The 27879-nt window shown below is 41.2% G+C and overlaps 3 protein-coding genes across 4 annotated transcripts in view; 1 reads left to right on the plus strand and 2 right to left on the minus strand.

Annotated features, from left to right (window-relative positions):
* The window catches only part of pak1 (p21 protein (Cdc42/Rac)-activated kinase 1), a 40328-nt gene extending 23722 nt beyond the window's left edge, over positions 1 to 16606 (minus strand). Inside the window, exons 1-2 of the mRNA XM_084019771.1 lie at positions 16478 to 16606; positions 5898 to 5958 (exon numbers count right to left, since the gene is read on the minus strand). The gene's annotated coding sequence lies outside the window, so the exon portion shown is untranslated. The remainder of the gene's footprint in view (positions 1 to 5897; positions 5959 to 16477) is intronic.
* Positions 16607 to 18396: 1790 nt separating this feature from the next.
* aqp11 (aquaporin 11) lies at positions 18397 to 21026 on the plus strand. The gene is made up of 3 exons (XM_084018730.1): positions 18397 to 19113; positions 19734 to 19850; positions 20261 to 21026. The coding sequence occupies exons 1-3, from the start codon at positions 18516 to 18518 to the stop codon at positions 20359 to 20361; spliced, it is 816 nt and encodes a 271-aa protein (XP_083874856.1). The 5' UTR covers positions 18397 to 18515; the 3' UTR covers positions 20362 to 21026.
* Positions 21027 to 21952: 926 nt separating this feature from the next.
* Positions 21953 to 27410, minus strand: clns1a (chloride channel, nucleotide-sensitive, 1A; the record flags this gene model as incomplete). Of its 2 annotated transcripts, XM_084018732.1 has the most annotated exons (6): positions 26995 to 27407; positions 26310 to 26446; positions 25834 to 25971; positions 25524 to 25634; positions 22902 to 23075; positions 21953 to 22023 (listed from the first exon to the last, which is right to left on the minus strand). In XM_084018732.1, the coding sequence occupies exons 1-6, from the start codon at positions 27111 to 27113 to the stop codon at positions 21953 to 21955; spliced, it is 750 nt and encodes a 249-aa protein (XP_083874858.1). In that variant the 5' UTR covers positions 27114 to 27407. The 2 variants fall into 2 exon arrangements, with proteins under 2 accessions (XP_083874858.1, XP_083874857.1); XM_084018731.1 differs by lacking the exons at positions 21953 to 22023; positions 22902 to 23075 and adding an exon at positions 24906 to 25084 and having other exon boundaries at positions 26995 to 27410.
* Between the last annotated feature and the right edge of the window lie 469 nt (positions 27411 to 27879).

The following is a 27879-nucleotide window of genomic DNA, read 5'->3' on the forward strand; positions in this document are numbered from 1 at the left end:
ATTTCACTCAATTGAAACTCCCTCAAACACTGACATTTCTAATAATCAGCGGAGAAGTTGAATTGTTTTAGCTGCTTGTTTCATTGTACACCGAATGAGGAATGATAACAGTATGGTAGACTGAAATTACAGTTATGATCGATGCGTCCCGTATCGATGATGGAAGCAGCAAACAACTGAGCCATCCTGCTTCTTAGGTGTTAGTGGACAAGGTCAGCCAGAGCTAGTCAACTAAGCTATTATGTTTCAGTCATGACTGATTGTCAAACTAGACAATAAAAGACATTTCTATGGCATTCCTTATCTGGATGTATTTGTTCATGTTTTACAAAGGGTCACTGTGATGTGTGATCACTGGACTGGACCAACTGCGCCTGATCTTGATCCCAATTTGCTGTCAAACTGAATCACTGTCACTGCCTTGGTCATTGTAGTCCAGCCGATGGCCATTTTGGTAATACAGTCTGACATTTACGTCAGCATGAAAACATTTCACTGTGCACCAGTTATGCATATTTGTCCTCGGACAAGTCATATCAGAGAGACATCAATATTTATTATTGACAAAAAAAAGCATTTTATGCTTTAATTAAAAAACGGTCTTTTGCAGTTTGTTGTAGCTTGTTATTAAATACATCATAACCCGTTTCCTCTCCCTCATCCTCGATCGACTACACCAGACAGCATCTACACAGATGGTCCTGCTTTGCTCTAATCATGAGGAGATTACATGTTTGGACTTTGGACAGTATTAGGGGTGTTGTGATATACCAATATGTTAATAACACATGTGATGATATTGTGTAAATCATTTCTCAAAAAGCCTGCAAAATGCTTTTCCAATATAATACAACGTTAAAATATTATAATCTAATCTAATGACTGAGGATGACAATGATTATCAAATATTTAGTCCCCATTATCAATTAATCAATCAATTAAGACATGTGTTGTTGCCAGTAAAGATACTGTGGTTTTGGTGTAGTACCATGGTACATCACTAGGTGGTACCTCTGTCTGTATGATGACATGGAGTTACAGTACAGGTGTGTGTGCTGACCACCTGTACACATATAAACGAGTGATTATGGATCACATCAGTAATATACACTCACTGTTATTAAGGCTAACACACACTGTGTCGCATCATTAATAAAACACTTAACCGACTATTGATTGTTAACGCATCCAATTCCTTGATATTCGCATTCCTGATGATGCCGGAAAACGTGAATAGAACGGTTAACAGTTAATTGTTAATCATGATGCGCAGAAATCCTTTTTTCCACTGATCTGTAATATGGGACCTCATTGGTTTTACAAAAAAAAAAAAAAAAAAGAAGAGTTGGAGAAGAAATACCTCACACACACACAGCATTTATAAAAACTTGTGTAGCTGCAACAGCCACGGATGGTCAAATATTTATAGCATGACTTCAGACCCCTGGTTGGTTTTGTACCACAGTTAATCGGCTTGACCTTTGACCGCATCGCCACCTTATCTACTGACGTGTGCTGATAACTGGCACAATATTCTGTAATGTACACACAAACAGAATGTGAACGTAAATCCTTCACGTGGACATAAGGCAGATGGAGACAAGAGGCTGAAATAGGACAGAGCAATACAGAAGTCCTTAATGATTCATCAACCAAGCCTCACTGACTCTCCGTCTGACCGAGCAGCAAAGCTCTGAATCAGCAGCTGCCACTGGTCAGCGTTGACTCACTGCCTGCGATCGATTGGTTTTCCAGAGTCAAGACGATTGGTATTACAGGAAGCAAAGGAGCTGGAAAGAAGGACGGAGGGGAAGAAAGAAGGAAGGACATATAGATTGTAAATGGGCAGAGCAAAAGCAAATGAGCAAGAGAGAGAGAAAAATGTTATGTCCTTGTTATATAAAGAAGAAATAAGGTCCTGTCATCAGCTGACTGTTTTACTAGAGAAGATCTATAGAAGAGGAGAGGAAGAATGAGGACATTTCTAGAGACAGTGTCAGAAAAACAAATATCTCAAAAGAAAAAAGGAGATTAAAAAGAGGAAGACGATGAAAGAAGAAGGGAGTGAAGACGTCCTGCATTTGCCAGCTTGAAGCGTTCGATGCAATCCCAGGATGCATTGCAGGGCCTTTAGTGGCAAGTCCATAGTCTAATGATGTTAATAGGTTTAATGCGCACACACACACACACACACACACACACACACACACACACGCGCGCACACACACACACACACACCTTCTAAAAGTAATCACCACAGGATGAGTAAAGTGGTCAGGAAGTATAGGATGGAGGAGGGTGTGTCCCTTTATACAACTGGATGTAAAGTTTTCTCTTAAGTCTTTTAATCAGAGGAAACTCATTTTGTCTCTCTGTGTGTTTCTAAGCAGCTCCTACTCAGCGACTCCGGTCCAACATTCATCTCTCTTTCAGCCCAAAACTAAATGTAAAGGATCACCGACAAACGACAACAGCTCTCTCCATCTCTGTCCTTTTCTTTCACGCTTCGTTTCTCCGTCTTCCCCCTCCGTCACCTCGGCCATCAGCGTTTAATCCGTCTGGAAAGGTTTCTGCTTGCAGCTATTTATCAGGTGAATGTATGCGTGGAAAACGGAAAAGATGTTACGAAACAGGAATCCGTCCCGTCTGAGTGATCCGACTATGAGCAAGCAGGAAAGGAAGAGCAAGACAAAAAGAGGACAAAGTGGGAAAGTAAAAGAGAGAGTAAGTGGAACAGCGGGAGTGACAGACATACTGAAAGACCTCAAAGTGAGAGAGATACTGGCAGAGAGAGAGAGAGGGAGAGAGAGGGGGAGAGAGAGGGGGGGATGGGGGCAAGTCAGGGCCAGAAGAGGATAAAAGAGTGAGGGATCAAAGAATAGAGAGAAAGCTGAGCAGCAACATGAGTCCACTGGAATTTAGACAAAGCCATTTTTCAATGGAAATACTGTCCGAGAGCTCTTTCCCTCTCTCTCTCTCCCTATATTCTCTACATTAATCAATTAAGTCAATCACTATCACTATTTTTTTGTAAACATTACGATTTTAGCTGGACAAAATAAGACATTTGAGAACATCACCCCAGAAACGTATTTTCTTCCATTTTCTGACATATTATAAACCTGTTGTCAGATTCAACTATCAAATGCACCAGCTGCTAACAGCTAACAGCTAATGTTAACCAGCTCTCCTGCCGATTTCAACACGTTTGTTGTTCACAATGTAGCAACAGGACACGGTTACTTTTTCAGATCGTTGGACTTGGAACTGAAGTATTGGTTCTCGTCAGGGTGGAGTGTGTCCTCGCTTAAACCTGGAATTCTGGTACAAATGTATTTGTGTGTGTGTGTGTGTGTGTGTGTGAGTGTGTGTTCCCTCATGTCTTCAGGGCTGATTTGAGATACACCCAGCTTTGTAATCACATCATACACACACACAATCCATCTGCTTCATATTACACAAGGCGACACACCTGTCCCAAAGGTAACACACACACACACACACACACACACACACACACACACACACACACCATCTAAAACTTTATCAGCTTTCCCAGCTGTGATGCATTACACAAGCTCATATAAAACAAATGATAAATTGACGTGATTATGATGTTGCTTCAGCTGATCCCGACATGTAGGACATCTATGAACCTCTCACACACCAACATGCACCCATGCAATAGACAATAGAAATAAAAGTTATTTTGAAAGAATCCTTCATATACGAGTTTCAAAAACTGATATTGTGGATCAAAGTTCTAAACAGAATTGAAACAATAAAGAAACAGGACGGTTTTCCTCCTTTACATTCTATAGTACAATCAGATAAACTAGCAAGGCTAGCTAACGCACCGATTCCTCAGGGGCCACGGGACCTTTGCCATAGTGGTCAATAGAGAGTCCCCCATCCCAGGTTAGTGGGCAATGCTGCCAAACCAATATGCAGGACTGCTTTGTAGTAATATTGGATTTATAAGATTTCTGCATCAATAAGATGGCTTCATTTTGTTATTTCTGTTTCATCCGTCAAAAAGTTCTCATTGAATTTTCAGAAAAAAACATTTGATCCCATCAACGACCCCTCTTGTAGATCTACTCTTGTGAACTGCAAATACTCACACTATGGGGCAATCCCCCCCCCGCCCACACGCACACACTAAAACATGCATGGCAAACCCCTTAAAGTCCCTGTTCTCATGAGTGCAGTAAATCTCACACACACACACACACACACACACACACACACACACACACACACACACACACACACACACACACACACACACACACACACACACACAGGTGTGTTTGGGGGGGGGGGGGGGGGGGGGGTTACCAGCTGTCAGAATCGCCCCTCTCTAGCCACATTACTATGGCAACACCATAAATAATGGAGGCTGCAGTGCATGCTGGGAGCCGTCAAGCCAGAATCCCATTACAGCTGACTTACATAATGTAAAACACTCAGTGGTTTCCCTCAGTGAACCACAACAACGTTTCTTCTGAAATGACAAATGATCTAATGAGCAGCGTGCCTGTAGGGAAGCCTGCACCAGAGCCAGTGAATCCCAAATGCAATGACTGAGAAAAGATTTGTGTTTCATGAACTCAGTATATCTTGGATGAAGCTACACATTCAGTCAGTAATGAGCTGGCTTATGTTGTGTTATGAAATAGTTTTATTTGGCCTCAGAGACCAGGCGAATCTAGCAGATGTTAGTAACATTACAATAAACTGAATTGGAAGCTTAAAACAATAGAAAAACCTTTCTTTCATATGGAGCTAACTTTAGGTTTGAAAAGCACCTCTTGACTACATATAATATAGACAAAACAAAGATGTCTACACATATAATTTACATTTACATTTAGGGCATTTGTCCAAAGCGACTAACATTTGTCAAAAGAAAGAAACCACAACCTATCATTGCCGATAAAGACCCAAAAAAAAAAAATAGAAACAAGAGTTAGGTCTTCGTCTGAGTAAAGTAGTAGCTGTTCAGTAAGTAGCCTATAAGACTAAATATTACAACTAGCTCTACTCACAGAACATTGCACAGTTTAACATGTTGGACTAAATGACATGACTATACTGGGATTAAACATAAATGCTGCTGGTAATATTGACATGTCTTATAAAAATGGAAATTCCATTGGTTCACCTTTTATAACAGCCAGGACTGAGGTTAAAGCAGTACAACCTTAAATAGTGTTACAAATCGGGTCTTTTACTTGCATTCAAACCTGCACAAAGTCTGCGAGTGCCTCGATTCTCAGTATTTCAACAAAAGCTGTGCTGCGTCACAGAAGATAACAGGTGTCAGCATGTTGGACGTCCAGTGAAACACAGAACACAAAAGACCTGCTGAGGAAGGAAGCGTTCACAACGCACATGGCCAAAAAAGCAAATAAAAAAAATTAGCAGCTTAATGAAACCTTTAACTTAGTTTGGTAAATAAGCGTTTAATTCCACTCAACACCGGCCAGAACATCCAATTAGAATAACACGCACTCGTGACCTAAAGGGTTCACAACAACTGATCCTTGAAAATCCCCAAAACCTGAGAAGTTTGTTATAATCAGCAGCTCCGACCCGGAACACACCAAAGTAATGAATAAATATGGAACGACAGACGTAGAGTCTACCAGTTGGGACTAAGTTGTGAAGAAATGTCTTTTTCTCTCGCAATGTCTCACTGATAATTATATTATTCTCCTTGGTTTTATCATGTGAGTCACGTCATTATGTTTCCAGAAATGATAAAGGACAAATTCTCCCCCAATTATAGTGACAGTATTTTTGCCAGAATCACTGCATACGCATGAACCCAATTTATATCTCATCTCACTAATTCATAATAATAACAACACCAAGGTCTGAGGTGAGCTTACCTGTTAGCGTGGTGTCTGGGTCGCTCCGCTCACAGAAAGGCAAAGAGCTTCAACCTGCAGCCTGCACACAAACAGACAGTGGCGGTCGTTATCACACTGTTCCTCGTCACGACCTGGAATATTATGATCATGTTGTGTCAGTATAATAATACAGGAGGTGTCAATTACGTCTTTCATCTAAAGGGAACACAATGCTAGCAGGCTAGCAAAGACTAACGGTACTTCCTGGGCTGTTAGCATTTTAATGACTAACTAATTTGAAATTTCTGTGTGTGGAAAGAATCCCATTAAACGTCTCTTTTTTAAAAATACATTCACATAAGTGTAGGCAGGGCTGCTGTCTCTGTCTCCGTCTTTCTGCCTTTCTTAGCAGATGGGGTCCACATGCCATCGGACAAACACACAGTGTGTCATCCTGCAAGTGAGGGAGGAGCCGTTTCTGTGTACGCAGCATGCTGGCGTCATCGTGGAGGACGAGGCTGAACAGGTGAAGGCTCGCGAGAGAGGAGGACAAACAGGAGGAGGAGGTGAGAGTGACAGCCCTGCAGCTGTCCACACATTCACACCTTACTGTGAGAAAACACACATGCACACACACTGCAGTGAGGCCAACAAATAGGGGTCATGCTAGCTCTAGATTAGGCCTTATTAAGGTGGTGCCGAAGTCTGATTAGCACAGGCTGCCAGCTGTGGGAGTAGCTTTAGGTGGTGCGAGTGTCATTTCATCTGTGTTGCTTACACACAAACACGCACACGCACGCGCACACACACACACACACACACACACACACACACACACACACACACACACACACACACACACACACACACACACACACACACACACACACACACACACACACACACACACACACACACTGTCGGAGCACTGTTCACACCTGCCATTAACATGCGTCTCGGCTGACCCGATCACATGGACAGCTCTACAGGTTTGGATGCACCAGGACGCAATGAGGACGCAGTGAGGTCTGACTGCTCACGCCACATTCAGAGGTGGTCTGGGTCACATCTGCCCACATTCTTCTATCAGTGTGTACACAACTGTGTCCTGGGCCACACTGAAGGACCACCTACTCATTAGTGCACCAAAGGGGTCATGTTAAAGTGCCACAAAAGGAGAAGCCCCACAGAGATACTGTATACAAGCAGTGCATCAGACATTGTGGGCAATTTGCTTTACCCGGAACACGTCAAGTTTGTGTTGTTAGCTAACTTCCCATGAATGTACACAATCATTTTTCAAATTAATATATCACGTTGTGACCTCATTAAGGTCCTTGGCTGTTGATGGTTATAGTTGGTTTTATTTATATGTGCCAAATTGTCATGTTATGGGTGTTTATTGATCGGTGGTTGGGCTAAGATGCTAGCGATAGTTTGCACTTGTCATAGCAACAGCAAAAACATGATATTAGCGGAACCAAGCAACTTGTTTATATCGGGTATATAGTTTTGTAAAGTGGCAAATTTGTGAGTTACTAAAGTGGCAAATTTGCAACTTTTTTTTCTCAGAATTTTGCCCCCCTCTCTCGGTTCTGTTTTCTTTTTTCTACAGAGGCCCTAATACGCCATCGTAGTTTTGATTTCTTTTTTAAAAAAGACGAAGAAGACAGGCTAACTAAATATTTAGAGTTCAGTTGCACATTTGTGGTTGAATAATGACGGATCACCGATCAATATCCAAGTTCGAACAGTATTCTTCCCTGTCAAGTAACACTGTAGGGACTTCGACATAAGTTTGATTCATTTAAATCTTCTTCGTTTGGGGGCAAAACTATTTCAAGGGGATATAATAGATTTAGTGGCTGAATATTGGTTTTCATCTCTATTACTGAAAGAAATAAGAAAAAGATCAACATAACAGCTGTTTACAAACTTTTCAACCATTTCAGAGGTTTTCTTCAGGCAGCCATATTGGATATCCTTAACCACCGTCATTACAAACTCATGCTGTTAAACAAGACACCTTGGACTGTAGGGAAGAGTGATTTCTGACATTTCATACAACAAATGGTTCATCAAGAGAATTGTCAGATTGATGGACAATGAAAATGATTGTTAGTTGCCGCCCAAATTTATTAATTTATGTAAGATCTTAAGAACCATCACAATAGTGCAAATGTATGCAAAATAACATGTACAATAATCAAACTGATGTTCAAATCATAGAACTGTGTTCCACTGTTTTGCAACTCTTCATGTATAAAACTAAAACTATACATTTTGTCATATGTGGACCATAAGATCATATCGTCACAGGATCACTGTGACCACTGCCAGACATTCAGCTCCATCATTACCATCATTGGAACAGACTGGCGAGGTTAAGCTCCAAATTAGCTTTGTCTGTTCAAGTCAAGGCATAAGCATCAACAACCACAGCAACGTGAAGATCAGCCCGAGAGTCCGACATGTTGCTCTCTAAACCGGCTTTGTCTCGCCCCGACCGGCTGTCTGTCTTTATCCGGGAGGTGAAACACACACATACAAGTCACACTACATGTGCGTGTAATGTACTTGGCAGACAAATGTGAGTGTAATTGTGTGTCATGGCCGTGAGCCTAATTATTCGTGCCGAGCATGCCGATATCTGATGAATGCTGACATGCAGCTGGCGGAGACGCACACATGAAAGTATGTTGGATTCTTACACTTGAAGCCTTGCAGCGTCAGTAGCCCACAATGGAGAGTAACAGGCTTAAATTTAGGAGGGTTGTCTGTGTGAATTAGGGCTGCACCTAAGGATGCTTTTCATTACCCATTAATCTGCATTCATGGAGCGTTTGGTCTATAAAATTTCAGAAAACTGTCCATCAGTTTTCCCAGAAACCATGTCAATGTTATAAATTTGCTTTTGCTTGCCCAACAGTCCAAAATCAAAGGACATTTCATTTTCAAAAGACAAAACATGACTTTAACTTCTTTAGAAAATTAATTTAATGACTTATCGATTATTGTTAATTGTTTCAACTGTAGTTTGAATGCCTTTTATCTTACAATAGACCAAAAACCTAGGTATCAATAACATGGTTTATTTTAGGCTTATAGCACATCTAAATCTGACACAGATTACTGTAAAACATAATTTGTAGTATGCCAGTGAGAGTGCATTGAGGGCAAATATTTAAAATTTGGGGAGCGTGTTGGTGAGGGAGGATGGTGTTGTTCTTGTCTATCTGTTAAATCGGAGGTGAGAAGAACACCACATGAAACATCCCCTCTGGGGAAGAGAGACGGGGAGAATGACAGAGATGTATCGTGACCTGAGAGTGATAACGATGAGAAATGAAATCAGGAAAGAGACTCTGGGGGGAAAAAATGGAAAAGTCCCTAAGACACGAGCAAGTGATAGAAAGAAACACAAGAAGAGAGAGAAATTACAGAAAAGGTGAAAGTAAATCAAATAAAATGCAGTAAATGATGACATCCTTTCGGACGCAGCGGCATCATTTTATTTACATATAGTTTTTTTGTTAAAATTACAATCTTACAATGTCAAAGATTTAGATGCTTTGGTGACACACACACACACGCACGCACGCACACACACACACACACACACACACACACACACACACACACACACACACACACACACACACACACACACACACACACACACACACACACACACACACACACACACACACACACACACACACAGTTCACAGGAAGCTTCACAGCATGTAATCCGGCATTATGTTTGTAATTCAATCTCAGTGATATCAGCCTCACTGGTTCCCGTTCACTCTCCCACAGAGGTGAATTAATTTACTGCTGATGCTAACCCAACCTATCCTGCTGCTTCACAATAAACGCATTCAACAAGTCAAACATGAGAAGTCTTTTATTGTGAAGCATTCACAGGAAACACATCGTATTTAACACTGACAATGATTATTAGGCGAAAATTAATGAAAAATACAAGACACTTTTTGGAGACGGGCTGATGGAGTCTGGAGCCACAGTGAACTGTTGCAGCCATTATACTAACATTAGAGCTCATTTTGTCAATTTTTCTCCTCTGGCCAAAAAAGCAATACTATTTTGCAAACAGATCATTTATTGAATTTGATCAATCATTCACATTTTGAGTAGCCCGTATTTCACACACCTTTTCTGACTGATTTTCGTGTATCGTTACACCGTTTGTCTAAAATGTGCCAACTTCATTGATTTTGATTTGAAATAGTTTCCTTCTGCTTCAAAATGTGAGAGGAAGAGATAAACAGTGAGAGAAGTCCTCCGCCAAAAATAGCAGAGAGCAGAAAATGTAACTACTGGATGAGAGGCTTCCTCTGTTTGACAGTGAGAGAAATGAAGGGATATTTATAGATAATATTATTATAGTTGCTTCACTGGTTACGTCAGATAGACTCGAGCAGAGGAGTGAACAAGGGATGAAGAGGTGAAGAAGAGGGGAAAAAAGAGGACATGCAGACATGTGGGTCACAGAGGAAGGGAATAAAGAAGCAGAAGAGGATAAAACAGAAATGGAAGGAGAGTGAAGAGGAGGAGGAAGACCAAGCGAGCTACACTGTTAGCATGGCCTAGCTCTGATCGATCCGAACGCTGTCAGAAAACAAGCATTTTAATAAGTCATTTGTCATCACAACAAAGTTGACTGATGAAGCCACGTCAGTGTACACGGTGTCTGATGTCCAGGCTGTGTTTATGTGTGTCGAGACAGGGTTAGGTGGTGAAAACACACACTCTATCCAACAGACACAATGTGTCATCATGTAGATGTAATACATAATCATAAACACACACACCTCTCTATGGATCCATGGCTGTAGGGAATGCAACACTTCAACATAGAAATATTCAGACACACACACAGAGAGTTGATGAGTAGTTGTGACAGACAACCTTCAGATGATCATATGTTGGACAGTGTGTGTGTGTGTGTGTGTGTGTGTGTGTGTGTGTGATCCTGAAGGGTAGATTAAAAGTGAATGTTCCGGGAAGGTGTGGCTGGTCCAAAAGAGTGGGTGGTTCCTCCACCATATGGTCTCTCGGCCACACACACACACACACACACGCACAAGCACACACACACACACGGAAGAAGAGGAAGTTGGTAGCAACATGACACAATTAATATGCCAAGTTTTGCTAGCTTGTATCATAAAGTGATGAACAAGCCTCGAGGCTGATTGTTCTCCAAGATTGTTTCTCGTCATTAGGGCTTAACAATTTATCAAAATTTCATAAAAATGGCAAATTTGTTAAAGGCGAGATGTGTATGAACATACCATAAATAAAGTAATGTTATGCTGCAGAGAGATCCTGGCCTACACATCATTTTCCACAGAACAGATCTTTGGTACAGATTCCCACAAAAATAATTTTAATGTTGCAGTGAAAAGTGAAAAGTTATGATTTCCTCTAATAGTGCAAATTATAATGCAATTGCAAAATCTTACATGTTAGAACTGTTATTTAGGCCTCTTAATTTTTGGTCTGATAAAAAGGTGTGTAATTCAGGTAACTCCTGTAAAAGTCAGCATCGTTTCCCTCTCTGTGGTTTCTGTGGTTGAAAAAGTTGACCAATCATTACCTCCCTGTATGATTTATGTGGCCGTGTAAGCTACAATGCAGCTGTGTTTATGTACATATAGAGACAGCAGCACAGACATGAAAACTACAAAATCACTCATGTTGTAGTTGAGTGTTTTTACGGTCTGATACTTTTTTCAGGTTGAGTGAACCTGCAGGACAACAGACAGCGAGGAGCTTCTGACTGCAGCAAACAAACGCAGACAGATGAAAGAAATCAAATCAAATTCCACTCACATGTTTTCCCTGAATGGAGCTTCACCTGTAAAAGTGTCTTACTCTACTAAATGGAACATAAGTGAAGAGGAATATTTTAATCTTCTCCCCATGATCATAATTTCAGAAATCAGATCAAACCACATCTTTCATCTGGATTCAAGGAGGGGGGGAGAAGGGAGCATGTAGTTTCTTGCTGTTGGGGTTCGTCTAGACGCCGTGCTCAGCAGCCTTTCAGGCAGACAGACGATCCATTATTCAGCTACAAGGCTTCTGGCTGCCCCACAGCCAATATTACCATTTCTGTTCATACTGTGTGAGACTGGGTGTCTACACTGCAAAGAAAAATATTCACCGTAACAAGTTCATCGATGATTGTAGAAGCGAATAAATGCCCCCCGATATATTCAGCTAATCATGTCAGAGAAATCCTTTAAGAAGATTCAAACCAAGCAAAGTAGATCCGGATTGATCCCATTCTCATGCTGGGTTCTCAACAACATAAATACATCAACAAGCTCTTGAGCAACACATCAACGGTGACTGGCTGACACTGTTGCCGGCCACGTACCAACGATTTGTTGCTTTTGTGACTCGTATCGCAAACATTGCATGATGTCTTTGCCGTATGAATATGAAGCTGCAGTCAGCAGCCAGTTAGCTTAGCACAGAGACTGGAAACGGCTAGCCTGCTTCTGTCCATCTGCCTACCAGCAGCTCTAAAGAACACCACCACGTTATATTTTGTTTGTCGTTTGTTTATTTTCCACCCACAATTTCATCCTGACTTTGGGTTCATAACTGCTGAAGTGTTGAGCAGCTGCTTCATCATTTAATGCAGCAATAAACTGGTCAAAAGCTGAACAGGAATTAAAATTACAGTTTGTCATGTATATTTTATATCAACATAGATTTACATTTAATTGATTGGCCACATTGGAAATTATTAAAAAAAAAAGTAAGTCAAGTAAGTAATGTCAGATTTAGGGCTCAGGCTAAATAAGGCAAAGGGACCAATTTTAAACATGGAAATTAGGCACATTTGGCCTCATTCAACGATATCTTCCTACGTTTTTTCTTAAATGTCTTCTTTAGAAAGTTCCTAAGAAAAACCTACGCCGGATTTATGTTCTTAAACCGCAGGAATGTTCGCATTTGTGTACTTAGCATATTCAAACGCCCCACAAATGCCCATGTAAGGGGCATGAAACTGCAGGGCCGTGTGCAAACACAGTTGAGACGGAAGTGAAGAATGTGAAAATCTAAAGACTGCAGGAAGTGAACAGCAAACAAGCTGTTATATTCTGTAGCGTCAGTAGTGGATGTAAAATAACACTAAACCAAGATATCATTTATATATAAATCCATAGGCTGTAATATTTTTTGCAGAGATCCAGGGCAGATCCTTCATCTCCTCATAAAATAAGTCATTATGGGAATAAAGCCCAGTGTTGGTGGACTTCATGATGAATGACTCAAAGATGCGTATAGCCATGTGTCTCCAGCAGCTCCTTGTTTGAGGCGCATACCCACAGATCTGTTTATACAGGAATGAATGTGTTAGTGTGCTGTTTTGTTATATTGTTTTTCTGTGTGTTTGAGGCAGTAAGTGTCTCATATTGTAGGCTAACTGTGTTATGGTTAAAAATAACTTTGATGACAGGTGACACAGAGCCCAAAGATTTGCCTCCTTCTCCTAAAGACCCAAAGCCACTGCAGGAGTCAAATAGGTCATTAAACCCTCCCAGCATTCCTCTCTTCTTCATGCTGTCGAGGTGTCAAATCAACAACTGGGTTCCCTCATGCTTCATGCGGGGTCATAAAACACTACTTTCAGCACGCCCAGGTCTCCATGGCAACCACTGTTCCATCGCTGCCCTAGGACCATAATCCAAAAGTGCCCAGGAAGAGCACCGGGCTTGAAACAAATTTCACACAGTGGCCAAACTGTGGAATTAGTACCAACATCATTCCAAACTAATTTTGGGCCAAAAAGAAATCTTCAAACAAACAGTTACCAATTTAAATTCTCATGAAGATGCCAAAGGTCCCTGTTTGTTAAACGGGAATACAACAAGTCCAACAGTATATAAGTATATTAACAGAATTGAATGTTATTGTGCAGAAATAAAAATGGGCTCATGGGTTTGTGCAATTACCATACAGCTTCAAAGAAGAGTTGGAGTTAACAAATAAATACAATATACACATCATTCTGTGCAGAAAATATCATCTTTTCCTAAAAGCACCTTCAAAAGAACATTTAAAGTAGTGCAACTAATGATTATTTCCACTATTGATTCATTGTTTGGTCTATAATAAGGTCCATCACATTCCCCTGAGTTCACATGGACAAGTGTCTCTATGGTCCAAAATGAAAAGAAAATCAGTTTTAATTAGACGAAATGCAGAAAATCTTAACATTTGAGAAGCCAGGGGATTTGTTTCAAACCTTTGCTTTAAAAAATCCAAATGATTGCCTGTTTAATTCTGACTTATATTAACTGGCTAATTGTTTCAGGCCTAATATTAGTGAAAATCAGGAGGCAAAAAAACATTTGAAAGATAAATTAATTCATCTGGGGGAAACTGTCAAAGACAGAACAGAATATTCTACTTCCACTAGTGAGGTCTAACCAAGCCTGATAGTTAAATACGGCTCCAATCAAGTTCACACACATCTGATGTTTTCAAACTGAGGTGCACTGAGGTCACTGGAGGGGGCGGTAAACAAAACAACAAGACGATAAATATCACAGTCCTTTAACAGACAGGAAATAATCCAGATTCAAGTGGCTGTTCACTCTCTCTACCATCAGCTTCCCTCATAATGAGGTGAAACTCAATAGTAACAACATGAAGAATAACGCTGAGTCCAGGTTTGATTGCATGTTTCATTCAAGAAAACTGTCTCTTTTTGTCAGCAAGTGGGACAAAGAGCTCAGTTCAACACTTTCAACCCGCTTCCCACACTCACAGCTCTTCATTATTCAGGAAACTGGTAAGTCAAATGAAGAGAAAGCTTTTATAACAGGGAGCAAAAGGGCAACATCAGCCCAACTCAGCTTTTCGCTCTGATAGAACTACAGTGAGCGAAGTGGTAGTTTATTGAGCTATGTAAAAAAAACAAGTTTGAAGGGTCAATCGGCAGCATTGAGAACAGAACTATCTCCTAATAATGATAAGTCAAGTTACACTGTATTTGCATAGCACATTTAAAAACAACAACAGTGCACCAAACAACAATACGAACAGAGATTTGAACATAACAGGAGTAATATACATGCAGCAGAAGATGAAGTCAGGAATACTCCGTCAAATGAGAAGAGCTGAGTCTTCAGCTGCGATTTAAATGCTTCTACGTTCTCAGTAGTTTGAATAGTAGTTAGAATGGGCCGGCTGTTCCAGAGAATTAAGGTCTCGGTCACCACTGGTTTTGTGTCAGGTTCTAAAAAAGAAAATCTACCTGCACACGAATGAACTCTCTGACCTGAACTCAGGACAGGATCAAGAGACGTGCAGGGATTTCTGCTGAGCCACGTGGACACAAGAGAGCTCCAGTGCATTTCTGACACATTAGTGTGCACGAATGATCAGCAAAAAAACGAGTTTACTGCAATAAATGGTGCAGCAGTTGATGTGAATCTACAGGAAAGCCCAACACGGTCATTGCACAGTAAAACTTATGAAATATACTAAACGTTGCATTATAAATAATGTCCCATTTCAGACTAATAGACTTACAATTATTGATTGCATTAATCTGTTCATTCCTTTAATGTTGCATCTGGCAAGTGTGGAGCTAATTTTTATAACTTTATATAGGCTACTGCTAGATACATGGTCATTTTCCTCCCCAGCAACAATCAAGTTCTATCTTGACATATAATAACCGTATAATGAATCTCTATCCCTAAGGTAACAACTAATTCATGTCATCCAATAAATATGGTAAAAGTTTCTTTTTAAACATTTACAAAATGTGCCTCTGTGTTGTAGTCGAGTAGAATAAACTTCCAGAAAACAGTACAAATACCTCAAAATTGTACCCAAAAGTAAATGTATGAGAATAGTTACTTTCATCCACTGTTTATTATAAAGAATTGTTAGAATCGAGTGGATTAAACAATACAAAAGAATAAACTTTGACTTCTTAAATAATAATATAAGAGGGGGAAAATGAAGTTAAATGATAATAAATGCTCAGGGATCTGCAGTGAGGGGAGTGCAGCGTGTCTGTCTATTCTTGGGCGCCAGCAGAAAGGCTTCGGGCAAGCCATGGACTTTCTGATGAATCATGTCAGAGGTATCCTTTGAGGTGGGCTACTTTTCATCCATTTATTCACCCATGAATGCATTCATTCATTCATTCATTCATTCATTCATTCATTCATTCATCCGATACTCGCCCTGCCCTCTCATGGCCTGACCAGCAGAAACTCCCATGTTATCACAACCAGCTGATTAACTGGAAGGAAACCGGTGTAATAAAATAATAAGCGCACCAACATCCACCATCGGAGTGTGTAATAACCTCGACGTGGCTGACTCCAAGTCCGCCGTGTGCAGGCTGATGGGCCTGCGTGGTCCGGGGCGTTGAGATGTGGATGCAGATAAAGAATAATAGTGTGGTCCCCCCCAAGCCAGCCTACAGTAACCATTAACCCCTTCATATTCACAGGCGAACGAGCCCCCGATTCACAACCACACCATGCCCGTCTGGGAATGGAGATGGGCGGCTACGTTTGAGGTTTAGAAATAAAGTCGAAAGGCTCACTTACCACTGGTCTGGTCGTTAATTGTAAATCCCAAAATGTGGAATGATAATTTCCGACACCGGGACACACCGTCGCATGTATTCGGGGAACTCTGCTCTCCTCTCGGCTGCGCTCGGCTCCGCTCCGTCGCCCTCCTGGCTGGTTTTTAACAGTAAACTTGCCGATTCCAGGCTATTGTTAGACGGGCAGAGAGAGGCCTGCCGCAGAAACAACACCCGCCCCCTACACGCCGCTTCGGACACGCCATTGGTTAATGTTATAACCACCTGCCAGTGATTGGCTAGTGCGCTCAAAGGACTGGGGCGGGTCGTAGCTCATTGGTAGAGAGCGAGCGGTGCGTTCTCGGCCACTGGGAAAAAAGCCCGACATTGCTCCTACCTCCACGCTTCGGCTAAGTACGTTACATTCAGGTGTTACTCAGCTAGCGGATAACTCAGATGTTTTTACTTTGTTTACTAAGAAACCGATACAATTGTTACTCGAAAATAAAAGATTTCCCTTTTCTGCTCTCAGACATGTCTACTCGATAAACGTCAACGTAGTTAGAAGTCTGAGTTAGGTGTATTTGTTTACAGACTAGCATTTGTAGATGAGACCCCTGTTTAAGTACCAATAGGGCTGCTGTATTGGCTTGTTTAGAAGTATAGTGACACCTAGAGGTCGAAGAAGAGAAGCAATGCAACAGTCCAGAAATACTCGGTTACAAGTAATTGTCCTGTGTATACTGTTATGTAGAACAATCTATAATGATATATTACATTGTATTTGTTCATGTTTCAGTTACAATCAGAATCATTTATTAAATTAGTAAAGTAGAAGTACATCAAATAATAATAATGTGATCTACTCAAATATCCATAATTACTATAATATCCAATTGAATATAATGTGTATATTTATTTTATTGTTAATATGTCAAGTAATGTCAAGTCAATTACATTTTATTCATATACGCCAATGTCCCACATTTACCTAAAGGGGCTCTACAGCCTGTCCAGTTTACAGCGCTCTCTGTCCTTGGACCCTCGATTCAGATGAGAAAAAACAAATCCCTTAAAGTTGTGTGTAGAAATGATAAAAATAAATAAATAAATAAAATTGCATGTGTAAATGTGAGATGATAGACAAACCAGGACATTCTGCAGCTTTGACTCGCTACAGTCCAGTAAACTAAAACAAAAAACAACAATAAAAAAATAAATAAAGATGAGAAAGGTCAAGATTGCTTGTTTTCAGGCTTGAGTGTATAGCTGTTTTTTGTACCTCTGCTTTCCAAGATATTCTGCAGCACCAGGGGGCAGGTTAAGATTTCTGATGGACATTCTCAGTCTGTCATTCTTGTTTATCACGGCATCTCACATACTCCATATTCACACTTATTTAACAATAAAGGGCAAAACATATTATGTATACAGATTCATTTTAAGATTTAATGCATTCAACATTTACTCCAACTTTGAAAAACAGGTAATAGAACAAGAAATATAACCTGAATGTAAACAAACAATTTCATTTGTGGATTTGAACAGCTTTTGAAAAATCTATTTAGATATTTTGATTCATGGGATTACCTGCAGAGACATTTCAGTTTTGCCTTCTTCAGAGTGTAAAACATCAGACAGCATCACGATTTGGTTTGATTTTGATGGACCAGCTCTGGGAAGATAGGTGTGCTCAGAGATGTCTTACTGAAATGTTCACAGGGCCACCTCTAAACATTAAGGACATTAGGATATGTTCACATTTTTCAAGTCCATATTAATACAAAACGCCTGTATTGAAAGTTTCACTGGTGGTCATTGTTATTTAGTGTAGAAACATGATTATATGAGACCAGTGCTTTTGGCTGAAGAAGAGAGGAGACAGAGGGGTGAGACAAGGAAGGGAGCGGGGCAAAAGGAGGGAGAGGAGGAGGAAAACCTCCGCGTTCTTCCGCACCATGTGAGCTCGTTAGCTCCCGGTTGGACCCCGCATCCCCCGGGGTAGAGAGCCGCAGCAGCAGCAGTCCGGTACAGCCAGTGCCAGACAGACAGTCGCGAGCATGACTGCGGACGTGGTGGTGTCTCTGTCGCTGCTCGCGGGCATCGTCGCGCTGAGCGACGCGACCCGCAGGTTGTTGAGCAGGGCCCTCGCGGACACCGGGCTCTCCGTGTACGCGATGGAGCTCGTGTCCACCTTCCAGCTGTGCTGCTGCACGCACGAGCTGAAGCTGCTGTCCGAGGTGGGTGGGATCGAGCCCCGCCTCGCGCTCACCCTCACGTACCTCGCGTCCGTGGTCCACGGGCTCACCTTCAGCGGGGCCATAGGCAACCCCTCCGGTGCGCTCGAGCACGCATACCACGCGAGGTTTTCGGGCCGGTGTGCCCTTGGGCGGATCGCGTGCCAGTTCGCTGCGGCCGCCGCTGCGCGTGCCGCGGTGCCGGTGATCTGGGGTGTCGGGTTGTCTGGACTGCACATGCGGCACAAGCTGCTCGGTTACCGGTGCATCAGCCCCATTCATGCTCCGCTGCCGAAGGCCGCCGCCGTGGAGCTCGCGTGCGCTTTTGCGGTTCAGACTGCCATAACGCACACGCGATCGGTGGAGGAGAAATACCGCGTGCACGCGGTAGCTGCGGTCATCGCAACAGTGGTGTATGCAGGTATAGTATATAGAGTTCAGTACGTTGTTCCTCTGTTGATGGGCTCTGTAGCAGGTCTGCGCGTGCAGCAGGACCGGGTTTCCTCGAGCAACCTCTCAGTGACACTTCCCTGGATCAACGAATCAATAATGAAGACATGAAGTTGGCCTCATCGATATACCCATCTCACGCGCACAATAAAGTAACTAATAATGTGAACCAAAACCAGCGCCACAGTTGCCTCTAGCACTTTGTTGCCTATTGTATACAATATACTGGTCTGTTGTAGATTTTAATGTTGATGTCATAATTTAAATGAATATGTTTATATGGGACACCGATTAACAACATTTAAAAATGCCACTTGCTTTGCAGAAATGTTAAGTAAAGAAGGGCTTTGGCCTACTTATGTAAAAAACAAACAAAAAAACTTAAGCAAAATAAAGATAGTTCAGTCAAAATGTACTGTGAGTGTTTGTGTGTAATTTGGGGGTAGATGCTGCTGTTAAGAACACCTTTAGGCTACAAAATAAATAGCCTATAGACGTCAGTATATATAGGACACATAGTGGAACAACGTCAGCCCTTCTGTCTGATACTGGCTGCAGTTACAGTTCATGAATGTGTGTTTGTGTGTTCAGGTGGAAGAGTGACAGGAGCAGTGTCTAACCCGGCGCTGGCCTTCTCCACACAGTTCCCCTGCAGTGGAAACTCCTTCTCGGAGTACTGCCTGGTCTACTGGCTGAGCCCGCTGCTGGGTGAGACCCACTAATGCATGCTGGTATCAGGGTCTTGAGAAGTCTTGAGAAGTCTTGAGAAGTCTTTCGACGTTAAACTACATCCCATTGTTGGTCGGTGTGTCACTGTCTGTTCCAGCAAATCTGATAAGCTGCTTAAATGTTAAATTCTCATGACTCATTTACTTCATGCACACATTTTCTTTACAGCTCAGAAATCACATGTTAGTGTTTTATCATTAAGTACTGAGTCAAGGTACTTCCATGTACAGTATATTGTCTTGCATGTTCGCATGTATGAAACTTTAAAACATTATAAAGGTGTAAATTGTCTTATTCTTTCAAGCTGCAAGGTTTGATTTACCAATTATGAAGCTTTCAAAGATGACATGTAAGAACCTTCTCAGACCTTCTTCTTTTCACTGTTTCAGGTATGATGGGCTCAGTGCTGTTGTGTGATAAACTAGTCCCTCTGCTGTTGAGGAAATCAGCATCTCACCATCTACCCCTGGAGACCAAGAAGAGGATATGAGCAGCATTTCAAACCCAGAGCACATGGTGATACTAACAGACTGAAACCCGACACTGACTCGTCTGCACAAGTGAGAAAAAGAAGAACAGCACTGATATGCACTTTGGTAAAAAAAAAAAAAAAAATACTTCAACACCTCAAAAGCACATCTCTGAAGCTAAACAGAAAATTAATGGATGTCATTTTAGTTAGTATGTTTGTATGTATGATAGATCTCCTAAACAAAGCATGTGGATATTGATTTAACACTAAAATAATTGCTTGAGTTCCTTTGAGTTTTCAACCCAGAGCCCATCTCACCTTCAAACAAAACACTGAATGTCAAATATCTGTTGCTAGAATATCCATGACTTGTAGCTGCATGAGTTTTAGGCAGATTATAGCATGTCATTGTCGAGTTCTGCAAACAAGTATTGTATTTGCAATAAGTTGCCATGTTCTTGGGGAAATAGAACAATATACTCAAGCGAATTCCTTAAATAAGAAACATGCACGTTTATATTGGAAAGTTGAGAATTGGATGTTCTCAGGATAATATGAGAATTAATTTTATTTGTATAACACTTTTTTCTAGTTATATTCTATCTATATCTGTCAGGTTTATTTGTATTGTGACATTCCAGAGTCAAGCACAGTGTGGGAATGTACTGTCAGGTCCGTGTTAGTTTCTCCATATTTAACTGGTGCCTTTGAGGCAGATTAAACTGCTTTGTTGGACCCCGTTTGAAGGAAGCCTGATTGATGTTTTGTGTATTTTCATGTCTAAACAGGGCTGTTGGGCTTAAGTTATTACTTTATTAGCCAAAGAGAGCGTTTTGTGATGTAACTTATCAAAAATACTCACTTTCAAATGAATAGTTAACATCTGAAATTTGTGGCCAGCAGTGGCTCTATGGTGATGGGTGTTACAAGAACTGTGATGAATACAAATGCAGATCCCATTATTTTTATGCAAATTGCAGCCTGATTTTCATACAATGACAGTTTTCCTAGAATTCAATTTTAATTATGGCAAGATATCACTTTGCTCCGCATTGAATTGCATGAAAAAAACATGTTAATTTCAGCTTTTAAACTACCATTTCATTTTAATAAATCAAGCAAAACATCCGATACAAAAACTATGCATTTATTGACAATTTCATACAAAGACATTAATCTTCCTCAGCAGGAAAATCGGTTATTAAATTGGTAGGAAGGTACAAAACAGAAACAGAACCTCTGTATTTTGTTTTTACAGTCACCAACTGGATCTGGGCATTAGGGGATCTCAGTAGTCAACTCTCACTGATTTGACTGCTTACAGCAAACGTCAATCATATAGAACTTAGTAGAGATGAACATGAGCAGAAATAATATAATGTAGGAAGTTACATAAGACTAGTGAGGTGACCAAGTACGTGGGAAAAGGTACGAGTAAGAGCTGAAAGAAGTGCTGCCGTCGCCTCCTCAATCCCATGATGAAACAGTGCTGCTTTGATTGGCCGCCGAGATGCCTTTCATCTACAGAAAGAGTCGGATAACACATGAATGAACCAGGACGTCAAAATGCATCATGTTGCTGCTCGTCAAAGCTTAAAATGTCATGTCGTTACCAGTGCTCAATGTCTGCGTCCTCAAACTGACCGGCCTCCATGGCTGCTGCATCCACCTCCATCCCGTCTGTCCACCACAAACACACTCAGTTATAACACACTTATAACACTGCAGACATGTGCAACAAAACATAACAAAGCCCCGATAGTTATCACTCTTTGATTCATTTTCTTGTTGACTGTTGGAAATGGCTCCCTCTCTGCAATTTTTAAACTTAAAGTTCTATAATTAGATCATTTTTATGAGGACATAAAACTCACTGAGGTGGCACCATGCAGAAAACAAAATGGAGAAAAGGACCTGGTACCAAAAAGTGAGGAGAGTTTTGGATTTGGTATCGAAAACTTTTGACATTTGTAGATTCCTGCAAGAACTGCATTTTTCAGTGATTAGTTGGGGAGAACTTCTGTACTACCGTTAACAAACCCCGTAGTTACTAAGGAACGCCATGAATCCTCTGAACGCTCTCAGTCTCTCGCTTGTGGTTGTACGTTACACGAGCCTGTGATTATCCTAGAGGTCACAACAGCTCATTTTATCCACTGATCTCAAGTTCCGAGAATGTTCTCGCCACAATAAAACGGCTTCTTTGAGACCAACAGCATCACACTTGAATGAAACTGGTCTCATCTCCCTGCAGCATCTGCTCATAAAAAGAAAGAGCTATGTGTATATATATATATATTTGTGTTCATGTACAGTCTTTAGGTGTACTTCTTACTACCATCACTAACACACACAGTTTGCTCTCGTCTGAGTGATGGTTTTTTGTTTCGTATTGTTGAGTGTGTTGTATCTGTTCTCCTACTCTTCTGTTTTATACTCGTCTTCAGCTGTATTGTAATCACTTTTCCGCTCAAGATGAATGAATAGTGTAAAATATCATTTGTATTTATTATCAATACGAGCTTATCATTTAGCTGCTTTGTGCGTTTGCCTCGAACCTTGAAATTCGGCGTTGGTTTCTTCGGTTCGGACCCCGGCCATGTGGTACTGCTGAGCAACTGACTGGGCTAACATCCCCTCCAGTCTCTCCAGCGTGGCCTGGCCCTCCTGCGTGAGCGCCGACAGACCCTCATCACAGGTGTAGAAGGTGGGGATGTCAGCATGGCCGTGCTCTGGTGGACAAGGAGACATAGAATAAAGTCAAACTTTACTTTCATACGCAGCATATTAACATTTAATAAATGTTTATTACACACTTGAATGTAGCTGTACGCAGCTAGTAATATATTTTAAGCGTGTCTCAATAGCAACAGTATTTGTCAACAATAATAACTTGTGTGTTTTACTATATTTTCATGTTATCTGTTTATACAGCAGCCTCCAGTAATGGTTGCTCACAGGTGGAGTTGCTTTTGTTGTCAACAAAAACATAATAAACAAATCTGCTTTATGTCTACATTGCCTCCATTGTAATGTCTTATAAATAAAAAGGCATTCATTAAATGTTCATATAAGCTTATAAATATTATAGGCTGGTTAATCCATCCATCCATCCAACCATCGTCTACCGCTTATCCGCTAATCCCAACTGTCATTGGTGAAGGCAGGGTTCACCCTGGACAGGTAACCAGTTTATCACAGGGCCAACATATAGAGACAGACAACCATTCACACTCACATTCACACCTACGGGACATTTAGAGTCATCAATTAAAAGGAAAACACCACCGCATTTCCATACTGAACTATGTTCTGCTCTGATGTTAGACGAGGTGATACATACCTCCCTCTCCTCTGTGCGTGCACTCAATGGCTCTTGCGCGCACTCCGCGCAGCACTAATTTGCTAGCATGTAGCTTGTCCTTAGGATCCAAAGGGGGGTGAAGTTAGAAGCGACCAAGCACTTCCACGTTGTCCGTATTTAAATACGGTTACGTGAGTAGTTACACGACCCAAGTTTGGTTACACAAAATGAAACATGCCAATTTTTCTAAGCGGATAACAAGGATAACTATATAGTATGGCGGAATAACAACTGGAAGCACTTCGACGTCGGCACAGTAATATCATCACTCCGCTCCCCCTCTTACTTCCGTCAATAGAACCTACGTGACTGCACGCCGTCGCCTGCACTACCTGTAGTAGTTTGTGCACAGTTGAGGAAGCATCAGGTTGTAGTAAGATAGTTTGTGAACAATCAAACATCATGGTTATAACGTGCATCGTACAGGGTTGTGAAAACAAGCAGAAGGTATATAGTCCCGTCATGTTTTGAGTGATGATATTACTGCGCCGACGTCGAAGTGCTTCCAGTTGTTATGCCGCCATACTATATAGTTATCCTTGTTATCCGCTTAGAAAAATTGGCATGTTTCATTTTGTGTAACCAAACTTGGGTCGTGTAACTACTCACGTAACCGTATTTAAATAGGGACAATGTGGAAGTGCTTGGTCGCTTCTAACTTCACCCCCCTTTGGATCCTAAGGAATATACTGGGACAAGCTACATGCTAGCAAATTAGCACTGCGCGGAGTGCGCGCAAGAGCCATTGAGTGCACGCACAGAGGAGAGGGAGGTATGTATCACCTCGTCTAACATCAGAGCAGAACATAGTTCAGTATGGAAATGCGGTGGTGTTTTCCTTTAACCTATCCCCATCCTGCATGTCTTTGGACTGTGAGAGGAAGCCGGAGAACCCGGAGAGAACCCACGCTTACACGGGGAGAACATGCAAACTCCACACAGAAGGAACCCAAACCGGTGCATTAAGTACTACACCACCGTGCAGCCCTGGTTAATGAATACCAAATATCTTTTTATTCAGATCCCCACTAGCTTTCACAAAGTGGTTTACATTTACATTTACATTTAGGTCATTTAGCAGACGTGGTTGCTAGTCTTCCTAAAGAACAATATAAATAACCCACAGTATCAATAAATCTAAAATATATAAATAAAGAATAAATAAGTGATATGTATATTTTTTTTTAGAAACTAGTAATGATTTCTAAAAACATTATTGAAGATATGTAGACTTAGAAAGAGCCTTGAGGAAAACTAGAGGCATGAAATAACAGTCAGTGCCAACTTGGTTCTGATTCTCAGTAAACACAGTTTGTTCTGTAAAAGGTTCAACTAGGTCTGGGTTGTGCAGCGATGAGTGCTGGATCTTACCTGCTTCTGCAACCAAAGAATCCGGACATCCAGGCAGACAAACAGGGACAGAAAGAGAATGTTTCATATTACATTTTATATTATTATATTCAGTCCACAGCGTGTTATATTATCTGGCACAGACCTCTGTTCAGTCTCCTGCTCTCTGTGATTACCTCTGTGTTTGAAGGGAACATTTATGTTATCCCGATGAAAATTGACCTGCAGTGTCGATACTTCATAATTAAAAATATAAAATTAAGTTTACCTTTTGAAAAGATTAAATCAAGACTTGATCTCATCCTTTGACAGATGTTTATTTCTTTACTGTAAATCTGTTTTCTGTGGGGGAAAAAGAACCCTGACACTGTCCACTGTGTGTGTGTGTGTGTGTGTGTGTGTGTGTGTGTGTGTGTGTGTGTGTGTGTGTGTGTGTGTGTGTGTGAGAGAATGCGTTTCTCCTCACCGGCCTCCTCCACGTCGTACTCCTCTCCTTCAAATTCATTGTCGGAGTCGTCGTCCTCTGGGTCGGGGTGCAGCGCCTGGCACTCGCACATCGCTGAGAACATGGGCTCCACTGCAACACACACACACAATTGTTATGTTCCACATAACTTAACTTCCTTTTTTGAGAAGAACATCTTTGGTTTTCATAATATGGTTAATGCAGTTTAAAATCTGTTATCAGAACTGAAAATACGACCTTGGCTCAGACAGGGGGAAAAAAGAAAAGGTAAAAAAGGACCAGAATCCGTGTGACCCTCATCCTCACTCACATGCCACCTTGTCACTGGGCACGAATCGAATCTCTGTGATCGTCCCTTCTTCATCGTCACCCTGATCACCACTGCTGTTACTACCGTCGTCTTCTTCGTCATCAGCTGCTTTCTCCGCCACCTCAGCCTCATTCTCACCTACAACAATGGAGGGGAAAAACATGGTGACACACCCGGTTACAAACGTCACTCCTGTTTTACATGAATCGTGATGCATCATCATACAGTGTTGAGAATGAGCCACCGAACACACTGATTGTAAAAATACCAAACAAAGCTGTGACCTGCTCATTAAAACGTTGCAGTAAAACCTGAATGACACAGATACGACATTTTTCTGTACAAAAGGTTCAGAAACAGATGTTCTCGTTTAGATTACTGTCAACAATAAGGAGCAGGTTTCGAAAGAACCACAGTAAAAAAAAACGCTCAATTGATCCTTTAATAGAAATAATAATAATGTGTGTGACTCTCACCTGTGAGTTTGCCGTTGACCATGACATACAGGTGCTCCTGTGGGTAAGTGCTGACGTCTCTGGAGATGGCGTGCAGGCCGATGGCAGGATACTCCAGAAAGAAACCCATCCCAGAGCCGTCGAACCACGAAAGACGTCTGCAGAAAGGAAAACACACAAAGCTGACAGTTGCTACATCTACAGGGAAATACTGTCCTTCTTACTTCACAGCATTTATCTGACAGCTGTAGTTCCTTTACAAATGACGAGTTTATTAATATGTTGTGTTATAAATTAAACTACTATAATAACAGCTGAAACAATCAGTCGATTGACAGACCATTTAATGACTGTTAATGATTATTTTGCAGGATTTTTACTTTTAACTTATACTTTTAAGTTGTATTAGTACTTCTACTCAAGAAAACGACCTGAATAGTTCTTCCAACACTGTATTTGGTCAAATTATTATTTTATTTTTTCCAAATCAAATTCAGTATTATTTTGAAATGGACTGTTCCGGAAGTGGTTAGCACGAGGAGTGGCGGTTTAATGGCGCATCCGTTATTATAACACGTTCTATCCTGTGTATTGTTGTTATCTAACACAATATCTGCATTAAACACTGAGCTTATAAATTAAACACTAATCTGAAACGTAAAAGTGTGTTTTGAGGACAAAAACAAGCGCCACGTGCATCACTTACGTTTCGGCGACGTACAGCGTGCCACAGCCCAGCTTCTGTCCGTCCATCACCGCGGTGGTCTCGGCTTGCTCGTGCCGCACTCCCTCGGTAGGCGGACGGAGGTCTTTCATGAGAACCATCGTCCGGGCGACCGTGAACGTCTGCAGACCCGCTGGAGGAGGACAGAAGGCGAGCACTCCGATCAACACGAAGCTGTGTGACCTAATTCGTGCTACAAAGCTTGCTAATTTAACCCTGAATAACTTCTCAGGAAACAAACGCGGGAGGAGGATAAACCGAGAGACTCCGCTTCTTCTCCGGGATTAACAAAACCGGACTGCGTTTCAGACAGTCGGTGTGAAGTATTAAAACACACACACACACAAACGTTAGCAATGTGTTGTTCAAGCTTGTGATGGTACTTGTCAGCAACGAACTCTCATTCGTGAAATATCGCGATAAGTTGTATCGAAGGACAGCGTAAAAAAAATGTAAAAAAAAAAAAACTTTATTTATTCAATACAAAATACAAACTAATGGGACCCCCCAAAACACATCTGTGCTGAATATACAGTAAAAACAATGAACACGAGACAGAGAGAGAGAGAGAGAGAGAGAGAGAGAGAGAGAGAGTAAAATAAAAATAAAATAATAAAAAGTAATATTAATAACAATACACAACAAAAGGAAAAGGAAAAAGTAAAGACCAACACTAGGGGGGGATAAAGTGTAAGCAAAAACCTTTAGTGCAGTAAAAGCTGTTTTAATTGCTTTATAGTTAATCGAGTGTTGGATTGAAAGAATGTATTGCTTGGACTCATTAGTAAAAGCAATAAAACATGGAAACATGGATTCGAATTTGCATTTATGGATATGGTATTTTTCCATTATAATAAGAAGATTATA

Source organism: Eutrigla gurnardus (genome assembly GCF_963514095.1).
Source record: "Eutrigla gurnardus genome assembly, chromosome: 10".
Lineage (NCBI taxonomy): Eukaryota > Metazoa > Chordata > Actinopteri > Perciformes > Triglidae > Eutrigla > Eutrigla gurnardus.